Source organism: Ascaphus truei, chromosome 3 (assembly GCF_040206685.1).
Source record: "Ascaphus truei isolate aAscTru1 chromosome 3, aAscTru1.hap1, whole genome shotgun sequence".
NCBI lineage: Eukaryota > Metazoa > Chordata > Amphibia > Anura > Ascaphidae > Ascaphus > Ascaphus truei.
The window spans coordinates 28,997,816-29,017,930 of NC_134485.1; the positions used below are offsets into that span (position 1 = coordinate 28,997,816).

The 20,115-nt window shown below is 48.3% G+C and overlaps 1 protein-coding gene across 3 annotated transcripts in view; it reads right to left on the reverse strand.

The window, feature by feature from the left end:
• The window catches only part of HUNK (hormonally up-regulated Neu-associated kinase), an 83,576-nt gene that overhangs the window by 16,527 nt on the left and 46,934 nt on the right, over nucleotides 1–20,115 (reverse strand). For all 3 annotated transcript variants that reach the window (XM_075593896.1, XM_075593894.1, XM_075593897.1), the window contains exons 3-5: nucleotides 11,155–11,447; nucleotides 7,906–7,961; nucleotides 6,496–6,631 (exon numbers count right to left, since the gene is read on the reverse strand). In XM_075593896.1, coding sequence (XP_075450011.1) covers nucleotides 6,496–6,631; nucleotides 7,906–7,961; nucleotides 11,155–11,447 — 485 coding nt within the window. The remainder of the gene's footprint in view (nucleotides 1–6,495; nucleotides 6,632–7,905; nucleotides 7,962–11,154; nucleotides 11,448–20,115) is intronic.

The window sequence follows — 20,115 nt, forward strand, 5'->3', positions numbered from 1 at the left end:
AATCTCACACTAAATTATTAGACGCTTAATTGTCAACTTTTTTTTTACACAATAACTAAGATATAAAAAATGCAAGAAGTACTCTCAGGAGTGCTAGAGATTAAAAAAAAACACAAAAAACGTACAGGGTTATTTATATTTTGTAAAACATTTGCTAAAAGTTGACTTCAATAGAAGATGCATTTTCTTACGAGTAGTACAGATTACATTTTAATTTTTTGGCTGTGAAGTAGAAGACTGGTTGGAGTCTACGTGTCAGGGGACATCATTTTTTTTTGGCACCCGATGCACCCAAATTAAAAATTGTAAATCTTCAGGCAAACGCCCATTGTGCCTGTATCATTTTATTATGCACACTGCGGCTGTTACACCATATACAAGAAAAACTATTTTCATTATTATTGCAATGTATCATTGTACATAAGCAACAGTGCTACATTAGGGGGCCATATACAGTATATACAATTATCTAAAAAATATCTATACTGTATACAAAATAAACAGAATATTTACATGCGTGAGGACTGGCCCAATTATGCTGTGTTCTGTTAGTAGAGGGTGTCCTATATATGATCTTATGAACAAGAATACAATACTCTCTCTGCGGCCCGCGGTGAGATTTAAAAAAAATAAATAAAAAAAACTTGAAAATAAAAATGGCGGCGATTCCCCGCGGTCCCGGCGCGAATGCGCAGGGCCTGCTCCCCCTCCCTTCTCCCTCCCCCCCCCGCTCGCAACGATTGGAGGTGCAGGGGGGGGCGATTGGAGGTGCAGGGGGGGGCGATTGGAGGTGCAGGGGGGGGCGATTGGAGGTGCAGGGGGGGGCGATTGGAGGTGCAGGGGGGGGCGATTGGAGGTGCAGGGGGGGCGATTGGAGGTGCAGGGGGGGCGATTGGAGGTGCAGGGGGGGCGATTGGAGGTGCAGGGGGGGCGATTGGAGGTGCAGGGGGGGCGATTGGAGGTGCAGGGGGGGCGATTGGAGGTGCAGGGGGGGCGATTGGAGGTGCAGGGGGGGCGATTGGAGGTGCAGGGGGGGCGATTGGAGGTGCAGGGGGGGCGATTGGAGGTGCAGGGGGGGCGATTGGAGGTGCAGGGGGGGCGATTGGAGGTGCAGGGGGGGCGATTGGAGGTGCAGGGGGGGCGATTGGAGGTGCAGGGGGGGCGATTGGAGGTGCAGGGGGGGCGATTGGAGGTGCAGGGGGGGCGATTGGAGGTGCAGGGGGGGCGATTGGAGGTGCAGGGGGGGCGATTGGAGGTGCAGGGGGGGCGATTGGAGGTGCAGGGGGGGCGATTGGAGGTGCAGGGGGGGCGATTGGAGGTGCAGGGGGGGCGATTGGAGGTGCAGGGGGGGCGATTGGAGGTGCAGGGGGGGCGATTGGAGGTGCAGGGGGGGCGATTGGAGGTGCAGGGGGGGCGATTGGAGGTGCAGGGGGGGCGATTGGAGGTGCAGGGGGGGCGATTGGAGGTGCAGGGGGGGCGATTGGAGGTGCAGGGGGGGCGATTGGAGGTGCAGGGGGGGCGATTGGAGGTGCAGGGGGGGCGATTGGAGGTGCAGGGGGGGCGATTGGAGGTGCAGGGGGGGCGATTGGAGGTGCAGGGGGGGCGATTGGAGGTGCAGGGGGGGCGATTGGAGGTGCAGGGGGGGCGATTGGAGGTGCAGGGGGGGCGATTGGAGGTGCAGGGGGGGCGATTGGAGGTGCAGGGGGGGCGATTGGAGGTGCAGGGGGGGCGATTGGAGGTGCAGGGGGGGCGATTGGAGGTGCAGGGGGGGGCGATTGGAGGTGCAGGGGGGGCGATTGGAGGTGCAGGGGGGGCGATTGGAGGTGCAGGGGGGGCGATTGGAGGTGCAGGGGGGGCGATTGGAGGTGCAGGGGGGGGCGATTGGAGGTGCAGGGGGGGCGATTGGAGGTGCAGGGGGGGCGATTGGAGGTGCAGGGGGGGCGATTGGAGGTGCAGGGGGGGCGATTGGAGGTGCAGGGGGGGCGATTGGAGGTGCAGGGGGGGCGATTGGAGGTGCAGGGGGGGCGATTGGAGGTGCAGGGGGGGCGATTGGAGGTGCAGGGGGGGCGATTGGAGGTGCAGGGGGGGCGATTGGAGGTGCAGGGGGGGCGATTGGAGGTGCAGGGGGGGCGATTGGAGGTGCAGGGGGGGCGATTGGAGGTGCAGGGGGGGCGATTGGAGGTGCAGGGGGGGCGATTGGAGGTGCAGGGGGGGCGATTGGAGGTGCAGGGGGGGCGATTGGAGGTGCAGGGGGGGCGATTGGAGGTGCAGGGGGGGCGATTGGAGGTGCAGGGGGGGCGATTGGAGGTGCAGGGGGGGCGATTGGAGGTGCAGGGGGGGCGATTGGAGGTGCAGGGGGGGCGATTGGAGGTGCAGGGGGGGCGATTGGAGGTGCAGGGGGGGCGATTGGAGGTGCAGGGGGGGCGATTGGAGGTGCAGGGGGGGCGATTGGAGGTGCAGGGGGGGCGATTGGAGGTGCAGGGGGGGCGATTGGAGGTGCAGGGGGGGCGATTGGAGGTGCAGGGGGGGCGATTGGAGGTGCAGGGGGGGCGATTGGAGGTGCAGGGGGGGCGATTGGAGGTGCAGGGGGGGCGATTGGAGGTGCAGGGGGGGCGATTGGAGGTGCAGGGGGGGCGATTGGAGGTGCAGGGGGGGCGATTGGAGGTGCAGGGGGGGCGATTGGAGGTGCAGGGGGGGCGATTGGAGGTGCAGGGGGGGCGATTGGAGGTGCAGGGGGGGCGATTGGAGGTGCAGGGGGGGCGATTGGAGGTGCAGGGGGGGCGATTGGAGGTGCAGGGGGGGCAATTGGAGGTGCAGGGGGGCGATTGGAGGTGCAGGGGGGCGATTGGAGGTGCAGGGGGGGCGATTGGAGGTGCAGGGGGGGGCGATTGGAGGTGCAGGGGGGGGCGATTGGAGGTGCAGGGGGGGGCGATTGGAGGTGCAGGGGGGGTGTGATTGGAGGTGCAGGGGGGGGTCATTGGAGGTGCAGGGGGGGTGTGATTGGAGGTGCAGGGGGGGGTCATTGGAGGTGCAGGGGGGGGTCATTGGAGGTGCAGGGGGGGGTCATTGGAGGTGCAGGGGGGGTCATTGGAGGTGCAGGGGGGGTCATTGGAGGTGCAGGGGGGGTCATTGGAGGTGCAGGGGGGGTCATTGGTGGTGCAGGGGGGGTCATTGGAGGTGCAGGGGGGGTGGTGGGTGGTGTGAGGTGCAGGGGAGGGTGGTGGGATGTGCAGGGGAGGGTGGTGGGAGGTGCGGGGGGAGAATGATGTGAGGTGCGGGGGGAAGAGTGATGTGAGGTGCACGGGGGAGAGTGATGTGAGGTGCACGGGGGGAGAGTGATGTGAGGTGCACGGGGGGAGAGTGATGTGAGGTGCACGGGGGGGAGAAGGATGTGAGGTGCAGGGGGGTGGGATGTGTGTGGTGTGCAGGGGGGTATTGTGTGTTTGATGTGGAGAGGTAGTATTATGTGTGTGGGTGAGGGGGAGAGATGGGGGTATGAGAGATAGATGGGGAGTATCGCAAAGGTTGATAGTGAGGGGTTCTGGGGGAGATATGGGGATGATGATGAGGGGTGCTAGGGGAGATATATGAGGATGATGATGATGATGAGAGGTGCTGGAGGAGAGATGATGATGATGATGATGATGATGATGATGATGATGATGATGATGATTTTACCCGTGCGGCCCAATTTTTTTTTCCTTGGAGCAGTTCGGCCCTTCTCGCTTTACGAGTTGTGCAGGCCTGCTCTAATGGTTCACATGCAGCGATGTCTGGGTTTAGCACCTAGATTATTTTATTCTTGTGCTTGTCTACGGTTCCAAAGAACTTCTACTTGCTTCCACGTGTATGTTTTATATTGTTTCCGTGGAAGAACCAAACCACCACTTGTGAATGTGTGCAGATTGGAGGGGTCCTCGTGTGACTGTAGTGGGCAAGATGTAAACTCATTAGTTGTCCACCACAGTGTTAGCTATTTCCACCTTAACAGCAGACATGGGGTTCTCAATTGCTGTCGTCAATACCCCCCCCCCCCCCCAACAGGACAGATTTTCAGGTTATCCCTGCGTCAGCACAGGTCAATCAAAGTTTGAGCCACCTGTGCTGAAGCAGGGATATCCTGGAAACCGGACTTGTTAGGGGGGGGGAGGGGGAGTCGCGAGTACTGGAGTCGAGAACCCCTGCAGCAGCTCTTTTTCTGTTTCATGCCACGTCCATAGTGCAGGATACGGAGCGAGCTCGCGACCGAACAAACACTAGGACGCCAATGCATGTGCGCAAGTTTGTATTTGCGGCGCAAGGGTCACAGAAGAGTGCGGAAGCTAGCGCGTTCTACTATGGGCGTGGCCTCAGTGGTCAGCAACATGCTACTCTGCTTGACATTTCTCCAGCAGTAAACTGGTAAGCATAGCTTGGTCAGCAAGTAAGCTGGAGTGCCACGCATGTCATAGTTGAGTGTTAACTTTTGGTGAAGGACATCTGTGCATGCAAAAGGTCAACTGGCTGGCAGAATACTGTTTATCTACATTCCAGTCTCAGTGTGTCTGCATTCTGCGACTCCCCAATCTCACTCGGGGCAAGACAGGAACTAGCTTTTGAAGAGTTCAAACTAAACATGTAGTAGGAAAAGGTCCTTCTTATCGGAGCCCTGTCCTGCTGGAGCAGAGCACTGCTAAGTGACTCGATACAAATGTAACGGCCTCAAGCAGGGGCATAGGGCTAATTATTACAGATTTCCAAGGGAAACGGCTCACGGAGCAGAGTTTCGTCTTTGGAAATCTGCTGGTCTTTTGGATAACTAATCTGTGATCCTCTAGTAAAATAGTTACTCATTTCACATTCTAATAAACATATTTTATGATCTGTACAGTGACTCTTTAGAGTCCGTTTAATAAAAATTTTAATGCGAAATCCATTATTTCTGAAATAAAACGGTATTTTGGGGGGCGGGGGTGGTTGCCAGAATTCGATATGGTGAACAAATTCATACAGAAAAAAAACACATTAGATCAGCACAAAAAAAATAAAATAAGATAAAATGCTGGTCACTTTTTCCTTTTGGACACACCAAGTTTCTTCTTTAATGTATCAAACAAAAGCTTTACACTCTTCTGCTCCTCCATACGTCTCAGCCCTAATTTCTCGCTATGCACCATCCCGACTCTTGAGTTCTGCTTAAGAATGCCTTCTGTATCTAAAGCCCTCTCCCGCCTTAAACCTCTCTCACTGACTGCCCCTGCCTCTGGAATGCCCTTCCCCTCAATATCCGACAAGCACCCTCTCTAGCCACCTTTAAGACCCACCTGCTTAAGGAAGCATATGAGTAGCTCCATGGCTGATAATTAAACACCTCATACATAAATCTTGGCCCCTTGCAAACACACTTGCCAGAACCCCCTCCTCCCCTCCCCCCCCCCCCCCCCACCCCCCACCGTCTCTGTACGTTCTTCCTACCAACCAATTACATTGTAAGCTCTTCGGAGCATGGACTCCCTTTCCTAAATGTTACTTTTATGTCTGAAGCACATTATGTGTTATTTATAGGATTGTCACGTGTATGACTTCTGTGAAGCGCTATGTACACTAATGGCGCTATATAAATAAAAACATACATACAAAAAAAACCCAGCAACAATACAAAAAATATACAGTACCAGAACACACAAGGAAAGGTAATTCTGCAGACACACAGTTACATGTGCAAACCAGAGCAACGTTTCAAGGTCTCCTGGCCCCTTTGTCAGGCCGACCTTGAAACTTTTGCCTTGATTTTATCATTTTCTCTTTTTTACTTTGAGTGCTGATCCAATATATGTTCCCCCCCGCAACCCCCCCCACACCCCCCCCCCCCCCCCCCCCCCCCACAGTTGTATGCATCCAGCGGCATGGCTGCAGGATCCTAGCACCTCTATCTAAATTATATAAGACAGGGCGAGAGCACGCTCGTTCCATTTGTTTATGAACAAATACACAGACACGTCCAAACTGCGACTGGGTAGAAAAACCCAGATGAGACTTCCCATGAAGCACAGAAGTATGTTTCCATGAGAAGTAGAGGGATTCCTGCAGTTTCACTCATGACGGTTATTTTTGGTAATAGGTTAAATCTAGTTGTGCAATGCTGTAACCGGAGGTTCAGAGCCTGCTTTACTACATGAATATCATCTCTCTCGCCGCTAACCTCTCATTTCCTAGTTCATTGTCTGGCAGGAGGAGACGATGCAGTACTCTTATGAACAGATTTTTGGGGTGGAGTATAAAAAGCGGTGTGATCCCACCCCTCCCCCCCCCCATTCAGAGCCCTCATGAACACCAGCATTTTCCAAAATTGATTTCAAACACACTAATAGCCATCTGCTTTATATTTTTTATTTAAGACAATCACTAAAACTTAACCTGGCAAAAGAAATCACTGCCGTATGTGGAGTTTGGTTCTGCATGTGACTTCTACTTTAAGAAAATACTGCTCTGAAAGGGAAAACTGCTGCTACTTACATAGACCAAACATCCACTTTCGGGCCATATTTCTTCCTTGCAAGTAGCTCTGGAGCAGCGTAGGCAGGACTTCCACACTGTGTGCTGAAAGGATCAGAGTAACCCAGTATACCAGCACAGTTGCTCAGTCCAAAGTCTATAAAAACAAAAAACAAACAATGCGTTAAAGCTGCAGTTCAAGGTGTTGTTTAAACAAAAACAACTTTTTTTTAATGCAATACGTGCATCAATACAATCTGCACACTGACAAGGGATTAGCTAAATTGCCGATTGATCCGTTCTCCTGTAATCGATTGCTGAAATTCGGCTGGGGGTTCACTAAATGCACCTTGGGTATTCTTCTGCTGCACTGACAGCCAAAGTTCTGTGAGGAAGATCATGTGACCAGACAGGCACTAGATTCAATTGGTTCACTGCTAGCGAGGGCAGGGCAAAAAAAGGTGATGCTGTTTCAGAAGGGGAAGGGGGTGTGACTTTGTATATGGTTGCTATAGGAACAAATATGCTGGTTACATTATAATACATTAAAAATGTCTTTAATTCTACAAGTATTTTCTCATAGTACAGAACTGATTTCTTAAAAAAAAAAAAAAAACCCACCTAGGATATTGCTTGAACTGCAGCTTTAACGCAGGGCTGGACAAATCCAATCCTCAAGGGCCACCAGCAGGTCAGGTTCTCAGGATTTCGGTCCTTCAGCACAGGTGGCTCAATCAGTGACTCCCTGCTTCAGCACAGGTGGCGCAATCAGTTGCTCAGTCGTCGACTAAGCCACCTGTGCTGAAGCAGGGGTATCCTGAAAACCTAACCTGTTGGTGGCCCTTGAGCACTGGAGTTCGCCTACCCTACGTTAAATAAAAAATAAAAAGCGTTCTTTTTTCACTTTGTGTTCTTTATCTCAGCAACATCCAGACAGATTCCACTGGATCATCAAGATAAAGTTTTACCCCCCCCCCCCCCCCAAAAAATGTGTGCTTTAGTCTGGGTTGGGTTACATGCATGAACCTTCATATATGATTTGTTTAGGGTACCGTTGGTTACTCCCAGCGCAGTACTTTCCTGGCAAACACCCCAGCCAAATAAATGCTGGTTTTATTGAAGAAAAAAAAAAAAAAAAAAACATTGGCGGAGCCAAAAACACCAGCAAAGCATAATGCAAATATGTTCCAGTGCCCCATTCATAATGTACACCCAGCACCACAATGCCAGCACTGTCAGCTTCGTGTACAAACAAAGCGTGGCACAGTCAGCAGCAAGAGTTGGTAATGGGAAAGCGGGAAGGAGACACAACACAAAGCAGACGGCCTGATTGTATTCGGGCCGCACGGACTGTTGTGTGTAATCTCTGCTTGGACAGACCACGTGCAAGACAACGATGCTTAGGGGAGGCTGATTAAGTCATTTGCATACCGATGAGCTTGATGTTGTTGTTCTCATCCAGCAACAGATTTTCAATCTTCAAATCTCTGCGGGAGAGACGACAATTAATGACTGCGCACCAGTGCCGCTGGATTAGTTAATGAGAGGGAAATGGCAAGCCACTGCTGAAGCAGCGGTTCCACTCAGCAAGACATGCGAACGTGGCAATAAAGTGAAAGCAGTCGCCCCCTTAACACGGTATACATTGGAGGTTTGAATAGTTTATTGGCGTCACACATTTCTTTGGTCGTACACACAGACTCTCGGCTCTACAGGGCAGTAGATTTATTGTATAAGCCACGTGCGTGTAACTATTTTCATTTATTTTAAGCAGTTCTCAGCACACTAAATGAACCAGATAATCAGAATGCCAATAATGACGATCGTCCATGTTGCAGACCTGACACCATGTAAACACTCAGCAGTTCTGTAATTCCAGAAGTTACAGCTGCCACGTGTTAATCATATACGTATATTTTTATCCACTGGATTTGTAAGATTTTTTTTTTTTTAATGGAGAGAAATGCAGGAACAATGGAATCGGGCAGATGTACTGTGTGTTTTACACTAGTGAAGCGCGCTGAAACTGTCCAACATCGTGACAATAATTGCACAGAAAAGGATGCATTTGGCAACGTCTTATCGTGTCGAACGTTTCCTGTGGACTGCTGCAGATCACGTTTTGTTTTCAACATTATAAAGTTTGCGTTTCTTTTCCTCTGTGTGATATAGCTAATTTCAAAGAAAAGGAGCGGTGGTTCTATGTATATAATAACTTTAATAATAATAGCTTTTATTTAAAAAAAATAAAAAATATGGCGCTTTTCTTCCAATGGGACTCAAAGCGCTTCACAATTGCAGTATAGTGCGCGGTACACAGCACATAGGAATTTTTACAGACACAGGCCCCGCGATGTAGAGCTTACAATCTAGGGAGATAAAGTGACTTGCCCAAGGGCACAAGGAGCCGACACCGGGAATTGAACCAGGTTTCGCCGTGTTTTTTTGTTTTTTTAAACAGAGTTTTTACTCACTGAGCCGCTCCTTCTCCATTAACCACACGTTGCAATCAATTTAAAGCAGGGAGTGGCCAACAGCAATCCTCAAGACCTCCCAACAGGTCAGGTTTTCAGGATATCCCTGCATCAGTACAGGTGGCTCAGTCTCCGACTGAGTCACTGATTCAGCCACCTGTGCTGAAGCAAGGATATCCCCAATACCTGGCCTGTTGGTGGCCCTTGAGGACTGCAGTTGGCCACCCCCAAGTTAAAGCAATCTAACCCTCTACGGGTGCAATGAACCCCGTGACCCCAGTATACCCCTACTATCCATTTCTCCTAGCTGGGACACAAGGGGTCCTTGGAGATGAGCTGTATTAAGTTCAGCTCCTCGGACCACCTGGTTTCCAAGATACATACCGGGAAAGGTTAGCAAAATCCATTGAAATTAAGATAAAATGTGCATTTCTTGCCCACGTCTGCAATGTGATTCCGCAAATTGTCAAATGCATGTGTGACCTTCTGAAATGTATTCTTTATATTCTCTTTTACTCAGGGTCACCCCATATCCCCTTCAGTGCCAGAAACAATGTGTTGCAGGCAACTGGAAATGAAGAGGTTTAAATGCAGCGTTTTAAAAGGCAGAATCACCGCACTGGAAATGAACATGGAATAATGAGTGTCTAAACACAGGGAGTGTGTATAGATTTGCATCTGTCCACTGACAATGTAGGGGAGAGAAAGCCAAAAGCCATCCCTGTAAAAATCCTTGTTGCATGCCGACTTCACCCAGAACGGGTCCCTTAACCTGCCCTGATGCTAGAAGCATAGGCCGTCTATTCACTGTGTATAACGTTGAGGTTTTTATAAACTGCTCTTAAGCCTGTTTGAGAAACCGTTACACATCTCTTAAACAATGAAATAAACATGTTTTATTGCATTGTTATATGCCTCAGTTTATGGCATGCCCATTCTAGTTCACTCAGTGCCACTGAACGGGCCCATTAGCCACAGAGAGTTTTACTTCAGCTCCTACTCGCATGGTAAATATTTGACAGACCGGGATTTACCACCCAGAGGACTAAAAACCTCTTTGTGAAACGTGAAGCAAAAATGAAGTGACGTGAATGAATTGCCGGCGTCGTGACAGCCTCAATGATGGTTGCACATAGCTATTTGTGATACATCTGTTTTAATGTAACTGCTCTGACAATAATTACACTGCCGGCAAAAATTCATGTTTCACTCAAAATAGCAAATAGGGGTCACACATTCTTCTCTGTTCTAATAGCATTCTGAGGAGTTGGTGGCATACTGGAACGGCTGAAGCTTTTTGTGCATCACTAGAATATCCTTTCACATAGTCCCCTGTCTATTATTTTATTTATAACCACGGCTTCTATACAAAAGGACCAGGGTGAATCCTCGTCTGTCGTGATGTATCTTCCTTTGTATTTATAGCTGACGTCTTTCATGCCATAAGAAACTGATGCTTCTATAGAAATGCCTGAATAATTAAAACTTCACACACGTTATGTTATGATATACACACACACACACACACACACACACACACACACACACACACACACACACACACACACACACACACACACACACACACACACACACTATTTTATGGCAAGACAGAGCAGGGGGTGAAATATACACTATGTTATATCCAACACAGACTTATGCCATGTGTAATGCTGCTGTTGTACTTAATTAGTCCTGGTATTTATTTCTACAAATAGTTTTTTTTTGTTATTTTGCCCATCACAATTGCACTTTAAGGCACCAACAGAATACAATATACAGCCATTATGTATTAATGCAATTAATAAACGAGACAATAATAAATATTTCTGGAAAGGTGCCAAGAACTCTTGGAGTAGTATCTCCTGCCACAGGAACCTCTGGTGACCCAGAAAGTTATATGGTGGAATAAAGACTGGGAAAATTCCCAGAATGCCAACTAATTGTGAAGCTGTAAGAGAAACCAATGAGAAATATCTATAAGACATTCATCATCTCCACTGCTACAACACATGGCTGTATACTCAATTCTCAACCAGTGTTGTTACCACCTATGCATAAATATACTACATTTACAAAAAACAACACAAACAACAGCACTTGAATGTGTCTCAAACAGGAGCCTGTTCCTGCCTCTTAAAACTGCTGCTTGTGAGACCAAAGTTATTATAAATGAGCAAAAGTACTGTAGATTCACTATAGTCACCTGTGTACGACCCCTGCCCGATGCAGGTGCTCCACTGCCAGAATCAGCTGCCGGATGTACTTGCGGGTCTCGTACTCCTCCAGTCTCTTCTTCTCGTATATCTTGTGCATGAGGTTGCCGCCAGAGCAGAGCTCCATGACCAGGTAGTAGCTGTTTTCGGTTTCCAAAATGTCCAGGAGCTGGGTGATGTTGGGGTGTCTAATCATTTGCTGGATCTGGCCCTCCCTGCGGAGATTCTTGGTCACGTAGGAGTCCTTTTTGGCTTTCTTCTTATCGATGACTTTCACTGCCACCTGCCAAGAGAAAGGATGTAACGTTTGTGTTGGGAATGAGCAGCCTGTGGTTGGGATAAGAGAGGTAAGCCTGGCGTCCAGTCAGCAAAACCGAGACAAGTCTTCCTCAAAATAAATGGCATTTGGCTGACACACAAGAATGTTCTTCAATTAAATATATATTTTTAAAAACATTGCAAAGGGTAGAGATAGACATGGACCTACTGTAATGGTACCACCGTATTACCTCTACCAGGCTGAGATAACCGTGCATAGGCTTATCATGAGACCAAAAAGTGATTTATACCATATTGGCCTGAATATAGTGCTATGTTTCTTTCCTAAAAATGTCCTTCTGAAAACTGTCCTCGTATTATATGGGCAGCCCAAAACCTTTCATTTTTCATGTAGAACACCTTCCAAACATTAGGGTCGTATTATGTGCGAGGCCGGACTATATTCGGGGCAATACGGTATAGGACTTTTCAAATCACAAGAAGTCTCCTTTAAAATGTGACCTAAGAGTATCCTAAAGAAAAGTCCTGATAATTGGGGGTGGATCTCTATGTGATTGTGGGTCAAATTCTATAGGTTGTTGAGAACACCTGAAACTATTCTTCTTATAGCCTTAGGCCAGCGTTGCGCAAACTCAGGGGAGGGTGGGAGATTTTGCTGGGGGGGGGGGCGGGGGCCATTGCAGGGGCCCCACGCTCTTCCCCACGGCATTTAATTTAATACCGGGGGATCGGGTGAGGCCCCTGCAATGCTATACTTACCGGGATTCAGGCGCTCTGTGACTCGTCGCCATGGCAACGCGGCGCGGGGCCATTTGACGTGACGTCACACGCGGCAAAAGATGCCGCGGGTCACGTGACCCCAAGCATCATTTTATGCGGCTTTAAGGTAGGGAGGGGGGGCGCCATCACCGAGGCAGGGAAGACAGGGAGACGCAGCTGGAAAAGTTTGCGCTCCCTTGCCTTAGGCTACGCTTATAGTGCCGGTGACGCAACGGTCAGGCGGCGGTCGCTGGAAAATAAAATAGAGATGACTTCCAGCGATCGCGACCAATCCGTCGCGTCGTGCTTACTATAAGCGCACACGACAGCGGAAATGCCTTTGTTTTACCACGACGAAGCATCGCTGTCGCCGGCCCTATAAGTGCAGCCTTAGTGCTGTGGAGGAGTGTGGTAGTATGAGATATCACTACTTTTTATTGTCAATGTAAAAATAATCAGCAAAAAAAAAAAAAATTATATATATATATATATATATCTATATATAGATATATATATCTATATCTATACAGGCATACACCGCATTAACGTACGCAATTGGACCGGAGCATGTATGTAAAGCGAAAATGTACTTAAAGTGAAGCACTACCTTTTTCCCCACTTATCGATGCATGTACTGTACTGCAATCATCATATACGTGCATTACTGATGTAAATAACGCATTTGTAACAACAGGCTCTAAAGTCTCCCTGCTTGCGCACAGCTTCGGTACAGGCAGTGAGCCGGTATTGATGTTCAGGACGTGCTGACAGGCGCATGCGTGAGCTACCGTTTGCCTATTGAGCGATATGTACTTACTCGCGAGTGTACTTAAAGTGAGTGTCCTTAAACCGGGGTATGCCTGTATCTATATCTATATATAAAAAAGCTTTGTTTGACAATTTTAAAGTGAAACTTCTTTGCCGGCACCAAAAGCTGCCCTCACAACACTTACCTCACCAACAGTTTACGCATGTGCAGAGCCGTCCGCGGCAACCAGCACAAGCAATGAGGCTGGCGAAGAGGCAGTTCTGCCGGCAAACGCACAGAGGTGCTCATGTACCTCATACGCGCCCGGCGCATGCGCAGAAGAAACCGGCAGCACAGACATGCGCAGAGCCACCCATAACCGCTGGCACATGCGCAGAGCCACCCATAACCGCTGGCAAATGCGCAGAGCCACCCATAACGGCTGGCACATGCGCAGAGGCGCTCATGTGCATGTACTCCGGTGTCTCACACACACACCATTTATAATAAAAAAAGCCAGAAGTGAAAAACATACAAGGTGTGTAAACATATAACACATGAATTGTATATAGATTCCTATAGTATAGTCACTGTAATGATATATATATTTTAAAAAAGGAGGACGATGTGTGCCGAGCACGCGCCTTCGAAATCAAACTTCTTTGCGTTTTATCACTAAAATTGTATTTTTATATTTATGTTTTTGATTGAATGAAAGACTTTCCAGACTGACAAAGAGCAAAGAAGTTGCACTTATAACGCGTGTGCTCAGCACACACCGCTTTTTCCCCCCATTTGTTGCAGGTGCAAACAAAAAAAAATTTACTTATTGGGAGGTTAACAGCCCCCCAAAGTATCATAGTTTATAAAGAATGTATTTTTGTCAACACGGGTCACTATGGCTACTAAATCCTTGCATTACAGACTGCCCCACACAGTGAAATCAAACACTCATTGTTGTACCCAAGTCTTTGGAGGATATAGGGCTCGTGTCTGATGTTCATTCACTCACAACGAGATGAAGGCAGATAATTGTAATATTAATTCCATAACGGACTCAAACGTTTAAAATAATTATAAATGGTATCGTTTAAGGCAGCGGTTCTCAACACCCATCCTCGAGACCACCCAACAGGTTAAGTTTTCAGGAAACCCCTGCTTCAGCACAGATGGCTCAATCAGTGGCTCTGCCTTCAACTGAGCCCCCAGTGCTGAATCAGGGATATCCTTAAAACCTGACCTGTTGAGGGGGTCTTGAGGACAGGAGTAGAGCCCCGCTGGTTTAAGGTAATAAAGTTTCACTGCAGCCTGAACGCTGGAGGGTTTTCCCAATACAATGCTTGGTGCAAAGTCTCTCGCTCTCCCTTTCTGCTCCCTAAGGCTAAGGCCCCGCTCCCTCTGTCAGCGCGCCCGCACTGCAGACAGGCGGGGCGCTGACAGACACAGACCGGTCTGTAGGGAGCGGGAGCCGGGGCTGGAGTGGGAGGGAGGGGCGTGGTTTAAGCAGGGGGGGGGCGTGGTTTAAGCAGAGGGACCCACTACCCCCCCTCCACGGGCTCGGGCTGCAGGAGGGAGCTGCTGCGGGCTGCCCTACTCACATGCTGACACTCAGGCACACACAGACACACAGACAGGCACTCATGCACACACACACAGGCAGGCAGGCACTCATGCACACACATACACACTCACACACACACACAGATTGGCACTCAGACACACACATACACACACACACACACACACACACACAGACAGGCACTCACGCTGCTTTCCCTCCACACTCTCCTCCCCGCTCCCCGAAGCCTCCCCTCCTCATTGGCTCACAGCCACACCACGTGACGCGTCGCCGCTTGGGATTACAATTCTCTTGAATCCCTTGCCGGCTGACGCGTCACAGCGTGTAGTGAGCTGTGCCGTGAGGGGGGACTGGGACCGGCTCGGGAGGATTCCCCTGCTGGTGGGGAACGCTCGTGCGGCCGCCCGCGCCGCCGGGCGCAGCGGGTCCCGAGTCTAACAGAATTCCGGCTGCAGCTCTGAAGATGGACAGCAGGAGCAGATTAGTAATTAAGAAGCGGATATGGAGTTGCTGGAGTGGAGGTTAAAACGTCCGAGGCCGACATGATCCCATAATAGCTCACAATCTGCTCTGTTATTTCAAATGAGCTTTTTCTCTTTAGTTTTTCTACAAACGAGTCAAGTGGAAATGACAAAACAGATGGAAGTTCAGCGAGTGTTTATGAAACCTTCCAAATCTGTGTACTTTTATTATAGCAATAACTGTTGAAGTATTGTGCCCAGAGAGCAGTTGTCTCTAGGTTGTAAAATCGCAGCTTCTTGTTTTTCGTTTAGATCGTTGGAAAAGACCCTAGTAGGTCACATGGTTGCATCTAAAGATGACTGGACCTGGAAAGCTTATGTAGAGCATGTAAACGTGAACCTTTATTCAACTGGCCCAACGAAAATATATCACAATTCTAAAAGGAATCCAGAGCCGACCAGGACTATCAAAAGCCCGCTGTGCCTTATTTTAGATTTCATGCTCGGTCGCAGTGATAATTGCTCAGAGATGTTGTTACATCCAAGTTTCAAGAAACCATTTCTTGGGATGCAATTAGCAGGCATTTTTTCATACCATCCACAGCCAAACTCCTGCAGCACTTGAGTCTTTAAGTGGCAAGGCATGAAAAGGATAAACCCTGCAAGTACAAGATTTTAGAGTCCATCTATCACCACTGACATTAAGCGGGGCAATGTACAGGAGAACAACCAAAAGAAGAAAATAGCCTACATCCACATTCTTGCTTTTCAATGGCCCCGCCACTCACAAAGATTTCTACCAGAGGTTACACAAGAACCTAAATACCAAGTCAAGGCTGATGTAGACGACGGTGGTGGGAATGAAATTAGAGCCAACCAGAACCTGTTTTAGCGCCTTGGGTGCTCTGCAAAGCAAGAAATCTCCAGGAAAAGCAAACATACAGTCATGAAGGGGATTCATACAGGGGTAACGCCTCTCCTTAGGCAACAGCAAGCACCATCCCCATTAGGTAAGGGACACTGGAAACACAGTTAACATCTCCCAATCTTTTTAATTGCAAAATTCCAACACAGAAGCAAAATGGCTTCAGGTCACATGGCCTTTAATATACAGCCATGTTTGCCAAATTCTAGTGAAAAATGCACCAGTCTCCATTTGTGCGCGTTCCCGAGCAATGTGAACTCTCGCAAACATTTCACAATAATGGAGAAATTTAAGAGAAAACTGCAAAAACGTTGGCAAATTACTTTTGCAGACATTCGCCAAACTCTAGTTAAACACTGACCTGGTTCTCCATTTAATTGTAGTTGGAAAAAAATAGACTAAAGATTGTTTAAGCACTTATTTTATGCGGTGGATGAAGTCAGCTAGAAAGGAGCGGAAACCCGATTAGACAAAGCCCAAGTATAGCAAGCTAGAATTACCGTCACACTTATCATTATGGGTGCCAAACAGACCTCTATACTGATGAAACATTAATAACTGTTACATGACTGGCTTCTTGGCTGTAATGGTAACAACTTTATTGCCAAAAGGACGTGCGCTGCGTTGTAAATCAAAATGGAGATTAAATCAGGAGGCTGACAACGAAACCATACTTTAGGGGGTCCATTTTTTTTAATGGCACAAGGAATTGCATGAGCTTGGTAACCACTAAAGAGACATGCACAAGTGATCTCAACCATTTCAGTGTCCTGATGATGTGCAGTGAACATCAAGCAAGATGACAACACTCTTGCTGATGCCACACACTGAATGCCATACCACTTCTACCTGGGTCTAGGGCTGATTGCACCCAGGGCTCTTAGAGGTCCACAGATTTGATGAGACTACTAGTGGGCAGACTTCTATCAAAGAATCACTGCAATAGCAATCAAGTGGCACTAGAGCCAGGTGTGTTCTGCTGCCACAGAAAAAAGTTCAGAGCTGTATCCCATATTTGGATCCTGTTTAAAAGGAACCTTCCGCAGCATTAAATAACAATGAATATAGTGTAGCCAGGTCCCCTGTGCCCCGCGACCCCCCCCCCCCTCGTTACCTCCGCTGCCGGGGGTCACTCGACAGACCCACCTGCACTTCTGGAGGGTGGGGGCCGAGCAGGGAGCACTCCGGTGCTCCGGAGGTCCCTGGCGGTCCCGAGCAGGGCGCCGTCATCTTTGTTTTGCTCGCTCATGCGCAGCAAGTCCCCGCATGCGGCGGCCAGCCAGAGACATTGCGCATGCGCAGTGATAGCGCGCGAACCCTAGCCTACCAGGGACAGGCTCTTGGAAGGGACTACAAGTCCCATGAGCCTGAGGAGCGCCCCACATGACGTCAGGGAGCCAATAGGGCTGTAGAATCTCCCAGGACAGGAGATTTACAGTAGATACATTTTGCGGGCTCTGAACGGCAGTCAGGACCAGGAAGCTAGGGGAAGGAGGTGAGTGCAGGGGTCTGTGACCTACTGCATTAGGCCAGCAGCCCCCTAGGCCCCAGTTAAGTCCTGAGCCCCTCACAGCTTGTGGTGCAACAGGGACAGGCCCTAGGTTAGGGACCTTGTCACATTAGTACCAGTGTTAGATAGGGACACTATCTGTGTCCAGCACGAGTCCAGCACGAGTGCAGCATCGTCACAGATCCAGGACCGGCGGGCCAAGGGAGCGGACAGAGAAGACACCGGGTGGGGCATGGCGGCAGGCTCTGGTGATCCGTGAGTACAGGAGAGTGGTGGTCTAGGCTACTCCTCATCCTGCCTCTATCTATTTCCTGCATATAGCCTCCCACCCTGGTTTAAAGTCAGTTCATGTCCCTTCCGGTTATTATTTCATCATTTATCATACCTCAGTTGCAAGGGGGATTGCCATTTCAAGTATCTATATTTTCTGCAAAGTTTATTCTAATCCCTACAATCCACCTATAGTCTTGTGACCTGGTAAGGAGCATCGGACGCCACGAGGTTCACTCCTCAAAACCATACATTAGATAGAGACACAGCGGACGCTGCGCTCCCCGAGGAAGAGACTTGGGCTCAAGTCTACGCCCCAAAGAGACAAAGACTATCTCCAGGGTGGGATTGTCCCTGGCGGACCCTCGTGCAAGGAAGGACCAGACACAGACGGGATCACCACGCGGCAGATCCTTTTCGAAGTTGCTTGCAGGCCCGAGTGCAGGAGCACTCGGCAGGTACCTTTATAAGTGCACCAACTAATCACCTAAATATATACCTATACTCTCACATAGTGGCAGCGCTGACCACGGGACAAAAGGGGTTAACTGTGGACACGGTGTGGGGGTACATGGTGGTGGGTGTAAGGTACACTTCCTAGTGGAGTGAAAGACACTTTGAACTGCGTTATATGCTGTGGAGTTACTCCGTAGGGGAAGTATTATTATAAAGTGTGTGATTATTCTGCATTTACAGTAAAGTGGTTATATATATATCTCCGTCTATGTGCTTATTGTATATGTGGGTCCTGTGTATGCAACCTTCTACATTCCTAGAACCCTACACAGGTGGAGGCGCTGAAACCCAGAACGTTCCAGAGATTCACCCCAGGCTCTCACTAGCGGAGGCTCAGGCCTCCTGTGAGCCTGACAGGTATAACGCACCACACCTGGTAACATTAGGTTCCCCGCACACACACACACTATATGCGATTGGGTGGGGGAATACCCATTACAATAGCTACACACTGTTTGGGACACATTGCCCAAGAAGGGTTTTTATTGTTACAGTATTTCCCTATGTAGGATGGTAGGCGGCCGTTTCACATTGTATAAGCATTATGCACTAGCTAGCATTTTACAGTACAGGCTATTTATTTTAAAAGTGGTCTCTAAACTGTAGTCTGTGTTTTAGTACTTTGAGGTACCAATTAAACTAATACTGCATTTCCAAAGCTACAATTCAAATGTCATTTGTTTCCAGGATTTCTTTCTACTTCATTAAAAGCTCATTTACTCGACTTTCTATAATGCACTTCTAGTAATGCCCAGGAGTGAGACAAACAATAATCGGTCGTCTTTACAAGCAATACTGTGGCTGAAAACCCCAATATCACTTTAACATGGCATAGCATCGCCAATTAGAACAAATCGTCCACAAATGTATTCCACCTTCCATATCCTCAACAGATGCATGTGAGTTTTATTAATAATTTAGCGCGAGTTAAATGAACCGCGCTGTTCAACGTTACGAATCAAGGAGACATGATTACTCTAATATGTAGTCATTTTGAATAATTTAACAGTATCTGCTTTTAACCTCCCAGTGACCCTATTCAAGCATTCAAGGACTGGGACAATATTAGCAAAGCCTATTAAAGCAGCAAAACGTTAATAAATCAGTTCTGTCGTATTAGCTCACACAGTCTGCCTTTTTGTTTGTTTTCTAACTCCTGCCATTTTTAATTATTTTTTTTGTTTTTAAATGGACTGATCATCCTTTGGTTGCTACAGCAACCATTTAGAAAGTCATATCCACTTCCTCTTTTGAAAAAAGGCCGACACACCTATTTGAGCTCTGCTCTTTGGCAACAAAGTATCACAAACAGATATGTTGCCTGTTCCAAACAGCAGACTGTCTACTGCTTTGAAAGCTCTAACAATAACTTGGCACAAAGTTAGAGGGGCGGCCATTTGGTTAGGCACACAATCAGGATTTTTACAGATTTAAAGCAGGAGTAGTATATTTCTAGCATTTTAATTATGTTCATTAACAACATCTTTAAAACACAATTTTAAATCGTGTAGATTTATGTCAGCTGGACAGTGCAATGTCTGAAGGACACTAAACAGTGACTAATTATAACGGCCCAACATATAAACTGCATGTAAATGTTACTGCAGAATGACAAAAGACCCAATTTTTGGGATGTCAAGTGGAGACTTGAATCAGCTGTTCATTAAACCACATGGTATTGTAGGTCCCACAAGGGCTGGAAGGTGCATTGTTTATCCTAGGGAATATTACTTACTCCCATGAAAATGATCATGATACAACATAGTATCTCCGTCATCGACATGTCTCAGGTCTGCCACCCTGCCTTTCCCCATTATCTTTATGAGCATTTGCCTGCTGCTCTCATCAGCATGAGGTTGGTAACTGGCTATGCCATGTGAAGTAGCTAAACCCAGACAAAAGAA